The sequence below is a fragment of the Eufriesea mexicana genome, unplaced genomic scaffold, assembly GCF_001483705.2.
Source record: "Eufriesea mexicana isolate 0111107269 unplaced genomic scaffold, ASM148370v2 scaffold7923, whole genome shotgun sequence".
NCBI classification, from domain to species: Eukaryota; Metazoa; Arthropoda; class Insecta; order Hymenoptera; family Apidae; genus Eufriesea; species Eufriesea mexicana.
In genome coordinates, this window is record NW_016915754.1 from 626662 (window position 1) to 646945 (window position 20284).

General features: G+C 31.7%; 1 protein-coding gene across 2 annotated transcripts in view; it reads right to left on the minus strand.

Moving 5' to 3' along the window:
* Positions 1-20284, minus strand: part of Lis-1 (LisH and WD40 domain-containing Lis-1) — a 39551-nt gene continuing 19267 nt past the window's right edge. For both annotated transcript variants that reach the window (XM_017907414.1, XM_017907415.1), the window contains exons 3-7: positions 9042-9195; positions 8425-8631; positions 5244-5654; positions 3797-4145; positions 1-2633 (exon numbers count right to left, since the gene is read on the minus strand). In XM_017907414.1, the coding sequence (XP_017762903.1) occupies positions 2560-2633; positions 3797-4145; positions 5244-5654; positions 8425-8631; positions 9042-9195 (1195 nt within the window). In that variant the 3' untranslated portion in view covers positions 1-2559. The remainder of the gene's footprint in view (positions 2634-3796; positions 4146-5243; positions 5655-8424; positions 8632-9041; positions 9196-20284) is intronic.

The following is a 20284-nucleotide window of genomic DNA, read 5'->3' on the forward strand; positions in this document are numbered from 1 at the left end:
TTTGTTATACACGTATGAAGTTATGCAAGTATAAAACCAGTTCTGTACTTGCTATCGGGGTTTCATGCTTTTTCTTCCTCATATTACTCTATAAATACGCAAAAACTTTCGTTCCAATGTCACAACGCAAGGATTTTAATGAAAGCTCATCGAAGCGTACGTATATATCACAAAAAATGATAACATTTTATTGTTGCTCCACTAAATGTGTCAGTAACGACTTTTTTGAAAAGCGGGTAGAAAAAAGCGAGAAAAATCACTAAAGCAAGTGCGACGGAATTTACGAAAAGCAACTACGATATTACTTTTATTGCATCATCCTACGTATAAACACCGAACATTGAATTGCGATTGGATTAAGTTTAGTTGTTCGGTACGGGTATTTTCGTTTTCACTGATCACTTACAATAATGTACTTGCTTCTGTATCTTGCGCGCGCGCGCGTGTGTGTGTGTGTGTGTACGCGCGCAGGTGCGCGTAGCTATGTGAGTGGAGCGTATGCATACCATATATTATAAATATATATGAATGTATACATATTTGTGTACGTGAGTTAGCTTTTCTCTTGATATATTATAAATGTAAAATACTGACATGCATGTACTTCCAGAATCGTGACTTAAATCGTACGCATTACTTTCCTTTACGGAACCTCGCGAGCAAAATCCAAGTGCATATAGTCGATTGGCTGATAAGAAAGAAATATTCTTTGTCTTTTTTCTTTTTATGCGAGTTTTAAATTTTAGTATATGCGTGCGATCTCGGTATGTTCCGATTTTAAAAAATCGTATTGTACAAGAATGTTACATTGAAATCTGTCGGTTGAGAGAAAAGCGTTTGTTCGAATAAAAAGATTGGTCTTGCCTTCTAAAAGGATTTTCATCATTTTTATAATTTCATCGACATTTTGAATTAGATACAGTAATTCCCGAAAGAACAGAACTTCCAGTACTGAGAGATTACCGTAAAATTTTATCATCAATGAATCGAAGAATGGCAAACAGCGATGCACGAACGACAGCCAAACACACAGGTAATACAGCAAAAATATTTTATGTGACTGAATGAGAACTTCCTTTTTATTGTTCATCAAAATAATTTAGTACCACATCGTGTCAAACGGTCTGGTTCTCTCTGACGACAAAAAAAGGCATGAGGAAAAAGGAGGCGCTTACCTAAACGAGGGAGAAAAGATGGTAAGAAAAATGTAATAGCGGACAACAGAGTGTATCGTTTGAAAAAATCGGTCTTAATAGATTAAGCATTGTTACACAAAGTTTCGACGAATGCCTGCGTAAGTATATGTGTCAATGTGTGTAACGATCGATCGTACACTCGTGGTCTGATTCTATTTTTCTCTTTTCTTTTCTTCTCTTGTTTCTTGTCTATGTTACGTCTGCGCTACCACTAATAGTAGTTTAGGGCTAAATATACAACTAGTACCCCTCGTATCTCGGGACCCACGCAACGAATTATGCGTCTCAAGTATTTCCACACGAATATACGCTTGCACATATTTTCAGGAATTTTTTACAAATCGCACGCTCAAATCGACGATCCTTTGCCTCTAGTATTATTGTTAATAATGCACGTCATACATTGCCGAAAGCTTATGTTCCATTTATAGATATAATATATTATCCGTATAGGAAAATTAGATGGTGTTCGCCTTCGGCCGGTCCTATTGGATGTTCGTGCGATCAACTTTTCGTCAGGGCAAAACAATTCGGAATAGTCCTGTCGCATGAACATTACGCACATTACGCATGCAATGTGAATTGAACGTTTCGATCCATGGTTTACTTTGAAGTCTGCGCTTGTTTGTCATGCTCGTTTGCACATTACACAACAAATGATGACGTCTCGTACATTTTTCCTTCGAAACGTGTATAAGCACGCCCGCGCGTATCTCTGTGTGTCATACGTATCGGTGTTATTTTCCAATGTCACATTGTCAAGAACGATCAAGGAGAGATCAGCATAGCAAACGAGAATAAATGACTATGATTCTTCTTATATTTCAAAGACGCAATATAGTCTAAATTCTCGTCAGCGTTAGTAGATCGAGGAAGACGACGCGTTTGAGCGAGCCAAGTATACCATAATTATATTACGCAGCAGAATAATGTTTGAGAAGAAACAATTTACCAATCGGTTCAACGAAGTAACATCATTTAAGTCGACTCGAGATTCCTAAATTTCTTATTTTTAGCGTCAACGAACTTATGGCAATGTCTTCCTCACAAAAGAATGTCAATTTCGAATGACTCTCCTCAAATCATGCAATGCGTTACCGTAAGACATATATGTAGTATTAATAATTACTAATCATACTTTATTATAAATTATTTAAAGACCTCTTAATCATACATGTTTATGTGTGTATAATAATATTAATATTAATAATAGTAGTATGTACGATATTTTTTTTTTGCTTTTTTTTTTTGTAGCAGCCTACTCTTTCGGCCGTTTCCATCGAATTCGATGCGCATCGTTTGCTTTTTCTCCAAAACCTTTCTTCTTCGACAAAGGTTCAACGAGATGTCGATGTTTTGGTGACTAGCGGCACTCCCAGATCTTCACCGTTTGGTCAACGCTACCGGTCACCACATACGGATGGCTTTTATGAAAATCTATAAAGGTATATTCATATTAGCAAACAAGGTATCTTTATAAAGAATTCTGTATAGCAAAAAATGGCAGAAAAATAGTAAAATTCGGTTTACATACAAGTTTGTTTTATGCTATGTAGTATAACAGCGTCCAACTATTCATACTTTATACATAATAACAGTTCATTATACGTGATTATAATTTCGCATACTTGACTGTATAATTATGCTTATACGCTTAACCACTTAATGATGTGTCAAACTATTGCTTAAATTTTCATTAATTATGGAAGAATTAAACAATTTCTTAATTATATCTCTGCATGATCTTTTTTTTAAATACCCTCGAATTTTTTGGGAATCGATAAGCTTATTACCTAACCTTAAGTCTTGCTTTAAGTTAAAAATTCACCTCGCATAAGCCGAATGAACAAAAAGATAATAGAACTTAAGCAGATACATTTGCGCAAGATTTAAAGATACACTAAAAGATTTATACGATTTAACGATTTCTCAAGAAATAAACACGATAATTTGATATGTTAGTCGCTGAAAATTAAAAGAACAAAAACATTCGAAGCTTGAATAATGGCAGTGCAAGAATTTATTACAAAGTAACTTTCAAGATTTCTTATTGGATTGGTAGTTGTTGATGTATAAGCTCTTTTGAGCCCCGCGTAGAGAATCGAAGAAAAGCAAAAAAAAAAGAAAAAAAAAAAAGAGAGGAAAAGAAAGAGAAAAAAAGCACATAATCAATGTCCCCATTGTTTAATCTATAAACACAATTCATAACTGAATTGGAAATTATTATTTAAAGGATCTGCAATAATATATAAATTATAGAGTTTAAGCTTTCAATCATCTTTCTGATACAATTTGTAACCAAATGATAGAAATAAGAATAATATAAGAACATGTTTTCTAAATAATCGTCAAGCAATATGAAACAACATATCGCCGATCAATTGATTAAATAATAAATGACAATAACTTGCTCAGTTATGAAACTATAATATTCAATCATATATTGGATAAAAATGATTCGATTCGTTATTTGATCATTTAATCTTCTTAACCATTAGCTGAGGTATAGCTTGCATGACTAATTAAGCCTTCGAACCTGTTTAAATTTCCAAGTAAACCCATTTTGTAAAGCAACGAAGACCATTGTAATTGTTACTCACCAACGGAGGTGCAAAAGTGAACATGCGCTTCGAGGGTTTTCATTGCCCGTTTGTTACACGTGTCCCAGACTCGCAGGGTCTTATCGTCAGATGCACTGACGATATACTTGCCACCGGGATGGAAGACGATGCCGCGAACCCAGTTGTCGTGTCCTAAGAGGGTAAAGAGGCAAACGCCAACACCGACGTCCCATATACGGATTACCTTATCCCGCGAACCAGATGCCAGAAAAGGTCCTTCATGGGCACCCTTGTTGTCTGCTCCTGCCGCAGCATTGATTGGTGCCCTTGCACTGTCCGGTGCCCACGCGATACATTCTACCACGTGCTCATGGCCCCTCAGTTCAACCTGAAAACAGGAACGTTTTAGTATGCTGTTTGCTTATTAGGAATATACATCTATAATGATGAAAATAGCCATATTGAAGAAAACAACTGTTTGCAATTAAAATTATTATCTATCGTTAAAAATATGCAATAAATTACATTTAACATAACATATTTTAGCAAGCATAACGGAAACGTCCACTGTATTTTAATATCCGTCTATGGTGGTTTTTTATTTTATTCTTGAACAGTTTGAAGATATGTAACGAAAATATTTACACGTAAATAAATTCAATGCTGTGCCATTAAATCTAGAATATTTAGTAAGATCACATGAATGATTCATATGAATAAGAATATAAAACTGATATCCATCAAAGATTTCATACCCGCTAGTTCAAATTTTTATCCTAGTAATCAAACTCGTATATAGGTGTAGTAAATAATTATTCTAATAATCGGAATAATGTGACTTCTAATACTTAAAAAGGATGTATTGTACTACTACGCCACCGCATATATGCTTATCTTGCGATATATTTCCTTATTTATATTATTCGAAGATAAATTGTAAGAATTTAAGAAAAATATTAATTGAATATTAATATAGTATAATTAAAAATATTAATATAATAAAATGATCAATATTAAATTTTACATATTTCTCGCTACGGCGAAAAAAATATTTCGAATTGAAAAATAAGTATGAATAACTCATTTCTTAAAGTAGTTTATACACACAGCTGATAATCCGTATATTTATACTTTAAAGCAGAAGAATAATTTAAAATGACTATAGTGAAAAAACACAAGATGTAGATTTTATATTTACTTAGAATTATGGTTTCCTTATTTTAAAGTATGAAACGCGTGATAAATTTTGAAGCATTCGGCCGATCGGCTAATTAACACATCCATTACCCATAAGTTTTGCTCGAAATGTTGTAGAAATTTAATTACTTTGCGACATATTCTGCGTTAATGAACACGAAACAAAATACGTATTGCCTGAAGATAACGTTAACTATGAAATACAAACTGCATCGTTGAAAGTGACTGTTGCTAGATTACTTCATATAATCATAAAATTTGTAACTTTATCGTTAAATTACAAACATACCTTCGTTTCCTTTGTTGCCACATGCCAGACTCGTACCGTTTGATCGTTCGAGCAACTAGCAATTAATTCTCCACAGGGGCTGACTCTGGCCATTCGCACCCATTCTCTATGACCCGTCAACGTTTTAATACAATATCCTGTCGCCACTTCCCATATTTTGAGGGTCTTATCCCTAGAGGCGCTAACTACGAGATCCCCTTGTGGCACAAATGCGACAGAGGTGACACTGTGATCGTGTCCGTGCATGGTTTTCACACAGGCGAATGACTCATGAAAGTCCCACAGTTTAATAGACATGTCTGCACTGCATGAGACTAACAGTTTCCCAGAGACATCGAATGAAACATCGTGTACCGTATCAGTATGCCCCCTTAATGTTCTTTCGAATTCGCCGCTTTCGAAGTCCCACACCTTGTTGAATTTAACATAAATGAGAAAATCAGCTTTGGTAGAAACTAGCGTGAGTAACTTACAGAATAATAAATGAACAAAAGATTGAAAACAATTGATAGCTAATTCGAAACGAGTGTACGAAGTTAAATAATATAAATATCATTTCTTAATTTATTTCTTGTATTTCTTAATAATCATTCTATTTTACTAATAGCAGATGATTTCGTTGTGAAAACAGAGCAGAGGCAAAATATTCGTCATTTAATTCTAATGACATTTATTTTAATGTATTTAATCGCTGTAATACATAATAATTGATATTTGCCTGATTAGTAAATTTTAAACACCTCGAAAATGAATGAGACATATTTCCATAAAAGAAAAGAAAAGAAATTAATCGCAACAGATGATGGAAGTAGCATATAGTAGCATACCACGAAAATTTTTTGAACATATAAATTAAACACGAATGATTCTTAAAATACTATATCGATAATGTATGTAATCATGAGAAAAAGTAGGAAAAGTGAGAACGCGTCTTCTTAACAGCTCAAATTTTTTAAAGAAATTAAACTATACATGGTGTATGAAAATTAAATTCTCATGGTCATTAAAACATAATTCCATATCTTCAGATCAGTGAAATTCTGTTTAAAAAAAGTAACCGCAAAATTGTCCTTAAGTATGATTTTCAAGGTCATTTCTGTTCCCTCATTTAACTTAATACTTAACGTATTGTATTTTATTCATCATAAAATTCATCATTTATTCAACTTATTACACGGCAACGTATCGAACGATCGCTAGAATAATATTAGAAGTAAAAGCAAATAATAAACTTTCAACGCATTTATTAATATTAACCGAACAGTATAATTTCCATTATTACTTGTGACCTCTTCCTAGCGTGATGGTAATTTGTGGATTCTATTTCTATAAAAGGACTCACTTTTAGAGGAGAAAAATTCGAAGAGTGTTTAGTTGACACATGCTGCATTTTGGAATTGTTTTCCCTTCAAAAAATTTTGTAGGCAAAGAAACAGATTCTAATCGGATGGTACTAGGTCTGAGGAGTATGCTTGATGTGACGATATATTCCAGTCTGGCTCTGCGATTTTCTCTGCTGAGTGGTGAAATCAGCATGTGGCCTAGCATTGTCTGGTTAGGTTTATCAGTGCTGATCCCTTTTTCTCGGATGCTTCGTTCAAATCATTCATTTGACGACAATATATTATCGAACCGAGCATTTCGTTAGGTTTGAGAAGTATTGGTTTGTATTATTGGTCCTTTAACGTCTCATCACAGGAACACGCACGCACGCACGCACGCACGCACGGAGAGAGAATTCTCTTATTAGAAGGAGCAGATTGTCCGGCTCAGAATATGTTCATTTTCTCATAACGTTCTCATATGTTATCACTCTTCATCGCTAGTTATCATCCGGTATAAAAACCGAACAAGCAGATTTGCAAATTTTTCTTTCATTTAATTCACAGGACATCCATCTGGGACACTTATACACCAATCCAAGATTCGAAATATGGTCCGAAATGGGTCTTGCCGTGTATAATGGCCCTACCAATATCGTCATCGAGCTGAGATGGTCTCTTAGAAGTAGTGGCTTGTCAAGTGAGGCTGAAATCCACTAGCTTCAAACTTTTCGAACCATCTCTGTTATATATTCTGTCGGTAACCTTCCTGTTCCTTCACCAAAAACGTTCACCAAATTTCTATACCCTTTCGTTGCAGCTTGTTGCAATTCATGAAGAATGCAATGTCTAAATGAGCTTTATCAAGATGTTTAAACTTTATGTTAAACTTTTTATATTTACACGCACGAATTTCACTGAAAGTTGACATAATAAAACTAATTTTTCAATAAATAATGTTAAAAATCATATGTAGGAATAAAATATTAAGAAGAGGCAGCCACAGATGTTTCAAACGAACACGTTCATTCTTGTTGAAACTTAGGATGACATTACCGGTCAGAAATTTAAGGTAGACCTGATATTTTTTCAGTACTATAAGAGGATTATTCGACACATGTATTGAGTCTGCAGCGAATTCGATGTTTCGTCTAAATTTTACTTATTACACGTATCATACTTGAATCACACTATAATGACCATGACAATTGATTTTCATCAACCTGTATATTTAACACTGATATAAATAAACATATTTACAAACGAAATAAGCGAATTATTTTTGCATAAAGATTAGGTTTAACATTAATATTGAAAAATTATAATATCTTAGTTTATTTTTCGTGCTATTTATGTTATTCTTCCTACATATATATGCGTGTATGTGTATGAATGTAGCATATTTACATCTAAATATTAATTATACGTGAAACTTCAGTGTTTCACTGAATTATCGTAACAATCTAAACAAAAAATGATTCATACTGATTTTATATAACATCTAACTATTACATATAATACTATTAATTCATCTATTATATAGTAATTATATCATAATTACTATAAGAAAACCTATTTTGTGAGTTTTAATCATTTTGATATATTTACAAAGTAGATTGCAATAGAATTGCATATACAGAACATGTTTATAGCATAAATGTCCTACATTTTGCAATTTCGTGATAGTGAATTCAAGTTCCATCTAACAATTGATAATTTATGTTTACATTGAAAGAACAGTTCAATCGTGTGGTTAATATCGTAACTATCGTAACTTTCGTAACACTCGTTTCAAACTAACTGTTATACGATTTTAAGTACACGACTTCCGAAGCCAACTTCGAAACTAATAATTCTACCTTGATAGTGGCATCTTCGCTGGCAGAAACTATAAAACTAAAAACCGGATGGAAAATAACTCTGTTGACAGGACATCTGTGTCCATTGAGAGTATACTTTTCGGGTGGCCTTGGTATCCACTCAGGTGGTGATCGTTTGCTACGTGTCGGTGCTCCTTCGATGAATTCCTTCTCTACCTCAGAGAGTTTGGATTCTAATTCCATTACCTATAATATACAAACAAAGAGACAAAGTGATTTCGCATCTACACATTTTGATCTCCTTACTGTTATCTTTTACATTGTTTATGGCGATTACTTGAAATATTGTGCATTATTATACGCAAATAGTATCAAACAGTGGCCAATAATAAATCTGACATTATGGTAAAATTAATAGAAAGTACCGCGACGTAAACAAAAATGTTTGATATTAACAATAATAATAATCATATCGAAATTGATATTTTAATACCTATGTTAGAGAATTCTTATACAAAACTTGTCCGTTATATGTGCGATTGCTATTAAGTGTGTTGCCTGTTAATACTAACAGGAGGAAACTCGCTATTTCGAAAAAATGATCAACAAAACTAACCAATAACTTTGACAATTGCAAAAATTTCAAATCTTCTCACCTTCTTTTGCAAGCGTATGACCGAGGTCCATTTCTTCTCCAGCAAACCTACATACTTTCTTTCTAACTCCCCAGGTATATCGGTATCCTTCTTGAACCCCTCAAGCGCATTTCGATAATCATTGGTGCTGAGGTATTCTGCAATCGCCTTATTTCTGAAAGAATAAATGAATTTATAGCATGCCACCACCGTCTAGACGTAGCTAACGACGATCTTTGATATTATTTCTGACCTTGTAATCAAAACCAGTCTTAAGTACTAAGCATAATTCAATAAGCGATGCAATATATGACGGCATTTTTCTGAATAGTGATTATTATCGATGTAAAGCAATCGGTCTTACGTTATCTCGTCATTCTTGCGTTGCTAGTTATACTAAATATTTTCTATCTGAGATAAAGAGGCAACAATAACGAGTATAATTAAAAACAATTATGTAAACTCTAAACCTGAACAAAACGCTTTTAGCAATATCAAATATGTTTTTCTTTTATCTAAATTTAAAATAAATAAGATAAATGTAAACAAATTGCAAGATTACTTTTTACTGGCCAATTATTCTAATTTATGGATAAATGAAACAAATCAGAAGTCCCTTGTAACGAGTCTTTTTCTCAATCTTGCGTAATTCTTACCCCCTGTTTCTAAATCTATCATTTGCTTACTTAAAATTTCAAATATAATCAATTACAATTTAGAATTTGAAATTTCGACATTTAAAGGGCAAAAAAGTAAACTGGTTAGGAAATTGCGATACAGCTTGAAATAGTAATGAAAATGATTTGAAATATATCTCAATGATCTCTACACTTAAAAAATTTAAATACTCTTCGTGTATTAGGAAACATGTACTAATAGACAATGGTTAAGTGAACGTAATCTAATCAATGCAGATTTAATCTTATCATGCCAATATACTATGTAAACAACTATATAATCCGAAACGATTTTTCAGCCACTTTTGCTTTTTGGTATAAATCATCATATTTGTTACATTATTAATCCGCAATATCGTCGCCGTTGCGCATCTCATTGAAACGATAGAACATGGAAGTTTATATTTACGAGAGACAAAAATACTCGAACATTTACCGTTAATTTTATTTTATAAATAACAGGGGAAAGGTAAAAGAATACGGAGCACCTTGCTATTTTCCGGAAAAACCTATATATAAAAAATATAAAAGTCGCATCAGCAAATGATTAAAATGGTAGTCCACAGATCAAAGATAATGTTAGAATATTATAGCAATGGTTATGTAGCAAGAAAATTCAATCACCTGAAAAATAAAGTATTACATGGTAAAGTAGTACATGGATCAGAACTGAGAGGAAAGAAGGAAGATGTAAAAATAGTAGATTTCTTAATATATATTTTTCTTCGTAATTATAGTAATTACATGAAAATTTCAAAAGCATCCGAATAAAAAATATACTTAAAAAATGGGAAAACTGAAGAGAAGAAAAGAAATAAAAAAATAAAAAACAATAAAAAAATTAATTTCCGGAATTTTTAAAAAAGAAATTCTAATTTTTGAATAAAAGTAAAAAATATAAATTTGATAAGTAGTGAAAGTCTTTGAAAAATTTTGGCAATAGTCACAAATAAAAATATCACTGTTACATCAAGTGCATAAGAAAGAAACAGTGCAATAAGTGTGATTGCAATATGGTAATAAGTGTGATTGTAACCCGGTCGATAATACCATACCATGTCACAAGCCATTTTCTTTGCTAATGTGAAAATTTCCACACGGGAGTGATATTGCTAAATAACTAAACAGATTATTTTGAGGTTCAAACTTATGACTAATTGGACGATTCAAAAATGACGAAATTACACCGTTGCAATACCTGTACATTGAAAAATCAGTTACGTACGAGTGTATGTGATGACTGACGTTATCGATTTTACCACAGACGGCTATCGTGAACAGTTTTGTATACGAATGCCATATATTTCTTTTATGTCACGTGAAATCGTGCGACTCGAAGATGAGTTGGAGCATGTGATGATTGACCATGGGTCTCGAAGTCAATTACTGGAATAGAGAATTCCCACGAAATATAGCGTTCAAACACTTTTGTTAGCCACTGTAAACTTAACCATCTACAAATAATCGAAAACGAATATCCCTCGTTTTTAAGCAATATTAATAATGTCAGCCCTTCAGGTGTAATATTCTTTCCACGTCTCAATTTGACCAACTAAAAACTATTACTTTACACTCCTCGGTACACGGTGACATAATCACATTCACAATGTCAACAAATTTACTTCGTATCGATATATAACTGATTGGGCCTAAGTAGCTGTTCGATGCATCAATGACGTTTGTAATTTGCCGGTTGCAAATTAAATCAGAATAATGTTACGACATTTGACACTTAAAATACAATGGTTGCAAACAGTACTCTCGTAAATGCAACTTTCCAATTACTCCTATCAACTTAACTACGATTTATTAACTATCATTTCATAAACAAGAAATTTATATATTATATATTCTTGGAAATATATCTAGACCAAATATATTTACCAAAAGAAACAACGAAGAAGAAAAAGTTTAATAAAATGTCGTTTAAAAACAATGGAAAAAGATGGAAAAAACGACAAGTTTTCACGAAGTAGTAAGTACTCGTACATTTTACACATACAAAATAAGAAGCAGTTTAGGGCAATAATTTTCTTTTAATGTTTATTCAGATCGACACTCCTTTAATTCGATAATGTATTTTAAGTATTTTTTCTAATCCTCCGTTCAGCGTTTTCCTACTTTCCAAATTCTGTGATTCACTTCATTCGGATGCTCGTGCCATTGTAAAAAATATATTACTTCAGTTTGACAATTTCAATATTTAACGTATTCAGGTATACCTGCTTAATTCAAATTCATTGTTGCTCGATTTATCCGATAATAATATTGAATAATACTGAATAATACTGAATAATACTGTCGGGGAAGTGCATTGCGAATTTACAATAAGAAACGAACCACTTTGATTTAGTGACAACAAAGGACACTATAATTATGATATTTGTGTCAATAACCGATAAATCCATTGACGGATTGAACTTTTTAATTGTATAAGAAAAGTCCATTATACATATCTGAATAGATCCATAAGTGATTCATATTCCCACCTTTTCCCGTATGTTTTGGGTGTTTCAGATTAATATCCTTAATGCTTAACGTACGACGCCTATCAACTTCCATCATCTTTCACATAGCAGCAATTTTTGTGAGGATATAAAAAATGTCGAATAAGAGATACGCGTACCGCGTAATAAGTTATTTCAATACTACTTCAATATTCCATGATATTTTATCGACATATTCATATGTTAGCGCTATTCTAACAATATCAATTACAACGTCGATATACATACGACGCGGCATTTTACAGAAAATTATACCGCGGTACTTGCAATATTTTAGATGTGCTTATTTTACGTAAAGGTAATATTAGTTCTAATTAGTTCTAATTAGTTCTAATTAGTTCTAAGGATCTATTACAATTCTATTGTATTTCATTGGTGTATCGTAATTGGTAAAATCGTGAAATTATATAAAATATCAAGTGTGTTGAATCCTCATAATGTAAATAACGTGTTCGAATCGTTTGTGATACTTAATAAAAATATAATGTAAGCAGCATATCAATTTACGTTTCTAAATAGGTTGACAGGATAATTGATAATATGAAATTTGAAATAATTTGAAATTCCTGCATCTCTCAATCCTTTAAATATATGCATAATTATATAATAAAATGATTTTTCTTTAAATACAGAATGGAATGTAGTAGCGATATGTAGTAGTGTATGACATCTAGCAGATTGTGCTGAGTCATGCTTGCGTATAATATAAACATAACATAATTAATAACATAAATTCATATCTGCTAAGAATTTGTATACAACTACGACTCGTGGCGGTCGGTATGGTTTTCAGTAATGACATTTCGCTATTCGGAACGTAGGCCGATACAATAGAGGGCACAGGTTGAGTACGTGGGAAAGAGATTGAAAGTCGGGCAGAATTATGTTAGGGTGAAAGGCCTGAAGTCGGTCGTTCGTCTCTGTTCACCTGCTTCCACGTGATAGTACGTGGCAGATTATCACCGTGAGTTTTGTTCCGCAGCATTTAAATGCCTGCGAACAAAGCAAACAACCGGAAAGCACGATAGATTCTCTTTCAGCGATCCATAAGACCTTTCACTTCATCGAACGGGACAGCATAATAAATTACTATCGCTACACATGAATCGCTATTATCTTCGTTTCCACTATTGGCATGGCTATTTTGCTAATTATTCCAAAGTTTTAGGATCAGCCGTTGCTTCACACCATCGGAGAAAGTTACACCACAAGCGGAACACGAATTCGTACAATTCGAGTAGTACATTTTGCGATCGTAAAGGATGGAAGAAAAAGCTTGAATGATATACGACGGATTTTTGCTACGCCAAAAGTTCCTATTCGTAGTAACTCTCCACACCGTGTAACTCTCTTTCTCTCTCTCTCCCCATCTCTCTCGTCCGAAGTGATCTTCTTTTATGCGAAGACGATCCCTTACCGCTCTCTTTGGCTCTTTTTTTCCATTTACCTTAACACACCGGTCAACGGGTATCGTGTATACGAGATATAAGGTTTCCCATCGAAGGAACGCGCCATGAGAACTGCACCCGTACGTGTCTTACGCTTAGATTATTCGGCAGAATTTGTTTACATACTCCTTCAAATTGATAATTTCATTTAAATGAAGGTGACAAGTTTAACGATTGTTTAACTTATTTAGAATGCAATTGTTTCCACTTAGAAACATATTGCGTGATCAAGTATAATTAAACGTTGGTGTCAGTTGGTGTCAACGGACATGCGACTTATAATATATAGAGATATTTCAATATATCGTAAAGATAATTATGAATTTTATATTTTTATCCTTTTAGAATAAAAATTGTAAAATATGTGAAATAATTGTAAAACAATGTAATGTTATTGCAAAGCAACTAGGAGAAACAGTATTATTACTTAACAGTTCCTCGGTATATCGTAAGTTTAGTGCAATATAACACGATAACGATTGCAAATTGCAATTGAGGAAACAGATACATTTATTTCAAATCTTCTCTCACAATTATATCGTCCGATATCAATCATTGTAAAATATTATCTTAATCTTTCAGTTAAATCATTATTTATGATATATGTTATTTACCGTATCCGGGATATATTCGGAATTTCAGCCTGCGATAATTCTTTGCATAAATGCAGCCAAAGAAAGTGCCAAAAGATAGTGTGTAATGTTTTTGTCATTAATTACTTATTAACATTTAACGGGACATATAGAAGCGCACCGATCAATGTGAATGAATTTTACCGTAATAAACCCCGTCGATTCAGCTTATGCTACTTGCGTCTTTTATCACAATTCCACGACGAAGAACAAAATAAATCTTAGAAAATTATTCTTCGTTTAATCGACAAAAATTTTCCACTTCGATAAATTTCTTCCATTTCTACTTTTATAAACCATCCTTCTTGTTATAATTATAGAAATAATTATAGGAATAGAAAAAACTGTGGACCTTTTTCATTTAATTATTCATTTTCCTAACGAAATAGTCTATTGAACATATGAAACGTAAAACGAAATATTTTCTTTACTTTTATTTAGAGATAACTCGTCATCAATTCAAGCGAAGCAAAACTCATTTTTGCACAAATGACTTTTACTTACTACTTACTTGCGACAATTTTGTGACCAGAATTTCAGAATCGTGGGTAATTAAACTTTAGGCGCTACAGTTGAATTTGGGAGGAGAATCTATAACATATAAAGCATTTGATACAAATTCCATGTATCCAATGGAAGAGTAAGTTACTGCTTTATAAAAGCTTTTTATACAAATTTCATAAACCATTGATACAGATTTAAACGTAGTTGCTCATGATTTCATTATTCCTTTACTAAGAACGTAAACAATATATCATACACGGGAAAGCATTGATTTCAGGATCATTCAATAATAATTCTATAAATTAACATAGATGAATCATAAGTAGTAAGTATTATTATAGGTATACAAATTGGCATATATAGAAGAGCAGATAAAAATATCGACCAAGATTCTAATATGGACTTTTCTTTTCTAAATAGCCAACTACTACGATATATCGATAATTGACACGAATATCACAATTAGTACGGTATCTTCTGTTGCCGCCATTATGAGATTCGCTCTTATATTCTCTCTTTTTTCCTTTTTTCCTTTTCGTTTCTCATTTTTCTTTTTTCTTCTTTGTAGAAAAACCGTGGAAATGTTATTTCTACTTGTCTAGAAACTTCTTCGAAATAAGAACCATTAATATTTTTCTCATACTTATTGTCAAATATAATATGTTATTAATAGAGGTATAATATAAAAGCGTATTTGATTCAATATAATTATATAAAGGAGAAAAAGAAGAAAAAGGGAGGAAGCATATCTTTATTACACTTTGCGAAAATTTCAACACTTTACTTGATAAACCCTATATACCAAAATAACCCCGAGTAAATTATTCTCGATCAACCTTAAAATTCCTATAAAAAAAATTTTGCTACAAAAAAAATAATAATAAAAAAAAAGAAAAAGAAAAAGAAAAAGAAAGAAAACGATCGTTGTCAACCATTACCTGGAGATTATTTTTAATTCCTAATTCCCTGATTTCTTCCTTTACAATCCCAGATACATAACTATCATAATAATATTATATTTCTTTATTATAATTTATGCTGTTGACAATGCGAAAGTAAAATAGGAAAATTTATTAAACGAAGAACGGAAAAAGCAGTAAATAAATGGAAACTCATCTGAATAGTAGAAGCAAATGTACTTGTGATTAATCCTTATATATAACCGATTTTGTATCGTACTTTCTTCTTCCCAGTAGCATAAGTCTATGTGTGAAAATGTTAGATACAGTTAGTTAAGTTCCAATTTCAATTACAGATTTATATCTCCTTTTCATTGTTTATTAAACCAAATTACAGAAATATAATTTAAATAACAATTTCCGAAAAATGTCGAACCTACCTTCAAAATTCATTTATTTTGCAATAATTTATTTTAAATCGTACATGAACTTGCATTTAAAAAAGTGCACTATATAAAAGGATGTTACAAAAAGATTACCAGGAAAATGTCAGGAGTTTAAAGTTGAATTTATTTTTAAAATGAACAAAAACTTCAATGAAACTTCAATAAAACTATTATTGCGCTAGCCATTTCTTACATTATTTCAGTGATATATAACATTTATTGCCTTGTACGGGTTGTCAATCATGTCAACAAATGTTACAAAAAATATTGCAAAAAATATTGAAAGCAAAACAAAGTCGAAGATTTAAGTAAAAATTGTTAGCATTAGCTGCCTAACATTTAATAATAATACACTAAGAAATGATTAATCAGTATCGTAGTTAATGTAACTCTATTGTTTGTTTAATTATTATTATTATTCACATTTTAAAACTAACATTGAAAATAGTTCATTTCAATGGAAATATAAATTTGTATTTAATATAAGATAGTATATTCAGTCGACAATTTATTATTTCTGATTGTAATATGTGATTTATGATTTATAAAACGATTTATAAAACGAGTGTTCAACCATATTTTTAAACAGGGTGGAAAATGCTACAGAATAAGACATGAAATATTTTGAAAGAACACGTCAACTTGCATTTTCCATTTTCAGAAAATTCTGATACTTTTTAAAATATTACAAACTTCCATAACAAAAAATAACAAAGAAGGGAAATCTCTAGCAGTAACGACACTCGTAAGTTTTCTTCTTATTTACTAGGATAAAATTTGGTGAAATAAAAATTTTTCAACAGTAATTTGCCGTAATAAATAGTACGGAATGAAATGGGAAGAAAGCTCGGTAATATTAAAACATTAAAAGCTATTAACGTAGAGAAAACAAAAGCTATCGTCAAGTACCGATCAGAGTAGACTTCTCGATTTCTAGATTCTAGATTAATATAACAGAATTATATTAATAAAAAGATATTTACGTGTTACAATAATTTTCAAACTTCATTTCTACATACCTTCCATGTAAAGTATCGATATTCTCATAATATCTGTGCATTCAACGAGAAAGAATTTACAAGAAGCAATTTTAACATTGCGCATTCGTGATCTCCTTCGACCAATTTTCTTTCAGAAGCCAAAAAAAGAAGAAAACTGAGAATTATCCTCGAATTTATTTCTAGTTAAAGATAGATTGTATTTACAGATTATAGCAAAACAAATCTGGCTAACACTAGTATGCGTATAGCACGAGGCCGGAATCGTGCATGTAAATACATGAAAATGCGTTCGAAAATTTGTAAAATTAGGTTATTTTATTATTCTTAACAGATTAGACATATATAAAAGAAAAGAAATAAAATCATTTACATCACACATAATTCACTATATCAAATTAGCTTTACAATTAAATTGCTAATGTCTAGCGTGAAAAAGCGAGAACTAGCTTTTGATCGGTGCTAGATCGAAAAGCTGCTCGACGCTGTCGGACCTGTTCTACTACGTGACAATTTCATTTTTCTATATAAAATACGCCGGATCTTAGAGATTTCAATATTTCTTATTTCAAATTTTCATCTACCTCGAAACTTTTACACGATTGTCCACTCTTTGCTATAGTTTACGAAACAGTATGGAAAAAACGGTGGCCGATGATTATCGATTGTCAAGTCCCCTAGCAATCTCCCTGCTTGCAGTCAGCCGATCTTCCCCAACTTTCGTGCACGCACTCGATTCTCGTTTAGTATCTTGCACAATTTCAGTTCTACTTCTTGCATATTCTACGCCTTTTCCACTTTATTATCTTGTTAAGAAATCAAGTAAAGTGCTGTCTCTCAATAACCTGTTCAACCATATACGGAATTACTATATTCACTTGCAAATATAACTCGAGTTAAAAATATTAGTTGTCGACTATCTTTTAGCGTAGGAACAAATTAACAAATTTCAAGTAATCAAAATTATTTGCTCATATCAGTTTGATCATACTATATCAAGTTCACCGATTCTTCACGGCCTTTACATTAATCATCAGATGTAATTTAAATAAAACGAAGAGAATATAACAGCGAAGAAAAGAGAAAAATATAGTAATGATTCGATATGAATTGGAAATCGATCACTTCATGCTATACAGGCTAGTTAACATATTACAGGAGCATATTAATATTTCGTTAATAGCAGTTTTCTTATTTTCCGGATTCTAAATTTTCGGTTCTCGGAAAATAGAAAGAAATAAATAAGCAAAACAAGTATGTTCGATTTACCGATCACTTTCTAGATCAATGAATGTTATAACAACGAAGTTCAAATGTCACTTGATGACTCTAAAGGGGAAGCATCGAAGCCGGGTAGCAGACATGTAGTAGATATTCTAAATAGCCCCACCCGTAATGATCAATGAAACCCTTTATATCCCTCTGTTCATTGTTCTCCCATCTTGTACATCGATCTTTCTTATTCCTGAAAATCTCATAAAGATTTCACGTTTAGCGATTAAGGATTTAATACATTAATAAATGTATTAAAAACTGTTAATTACCATATTTTTCATATCGTAATATTACCAAATATTAAAATAATTTTTAAATAAATTTTATCTTAAAAGAAGATATTTTGATAATTACTTTCACTTTGTTAATTCTGCTTACCAAGGGCAATATTCTTTATTGATATTAATTAGAGCTTCATTTACGAGCAAAATTAAGGAATCGAAAAATTTTCGTTGAAAAATTGTCAATATTTTAATTGTTGTGACTTTGCAAAAATAAATGTCGTACGATTAATTTCGGCTCATTTTATAGCTTGAGTAGTTTCTAAGTACTTCGAAATGCGTGAACAGACATTTTCTGAAAATTTTCTTACATCTTCGTCAGAAGATTACGTCCTCAGTGTCTCCTGAAAGTCCACAATGGGACATCGCCATTAGAAAAATTTTATTCTCCTCGTTAAAACAACTCTAAACACGATATAAATTAGAGGTATCTTAATAAAATAATTAACTCGATGTAAACACCCCGATGTAAGATGCAAAAATCTTTTACAATAAATAATAACTCTATCATGCAGTACAATTCTTCGACTACTTGTAATCATATAACAATTTAATTTTGTTCATAATCGGGGTGGGATAGAGCATTAAAAAAATTAAACGTTCATTGTATGAAAAGTTTTGTTGTATCTTGTACCATTACAAAGTTATATTTAGTAAAACGAAAACAAAAAGCTGAAAATACATATAAATTGATTTCAAATAAAATAATATACTGTAAAATAAATAATTCCTTGTAGTGTAACTATAACTGTTTTGTATATTGTTGAGAAAGTAAACTGCACCGAAAAGTTAAACAGTGCTATATCCCCTTTAAAGTATTTAAAATTCTTTTATCTGTCACAAATTTTTCTTACATATCATGTAAATTATATATAGAGTTAATATAGGCGATGTGAGCTAAAAATAAGCATTTCAAATGAAAATAAAATTCATAGAAAATATTTTCAACTCATTTTGTTATCGCATTTCATTATTTCAATGTAAAAAGTATTACATTCGCATTGAATTAAATACATACGATTGTTTTCATAATATCCCAATCGAAACACAAATTCGATTGTTAGTTAGTAGCGTTAAAATCGTTAAAAATGATATGCTGTCAAGTTAAAATAAGGCTGTAAAATAATCTTTCTTCGCATAAAGCAAAATAAGAACCGTACTGTTCAATAAATAATAGAAAGGCGTGATTGAAACTCAAACCTGTTAAAAGGTCTATTATTTTGACAGTTAACTGGTACAGGGCCGATAAAATTTAGATAAAGTAACGAGAGTAAGTTAATTAAACTTGATGACGATGCACAATAGTACAGAAAGCAGTAGTGTAATTTGTAGTAAAAAAAAATGATGATTTAGTTGCATTTTTCTAAAACGCGGTTTTATCAAGGGTTTTTAAGGTCGTTGACACCAAATTTGAAATGATTAGAGTTTCAATTTCAAGATGGCGATTTCAATACGCAGGGTATAGTAGCTGAAAAGCAATTTGTATCAATTTTTTAAACGTAAATTAAAGTTTCACGTTTAAAATTATTTTAAAGTTATATATATAAAAGAAAAAATTGCTTTCAACAAGCTTTCAAAAATACGTTGATATATATAT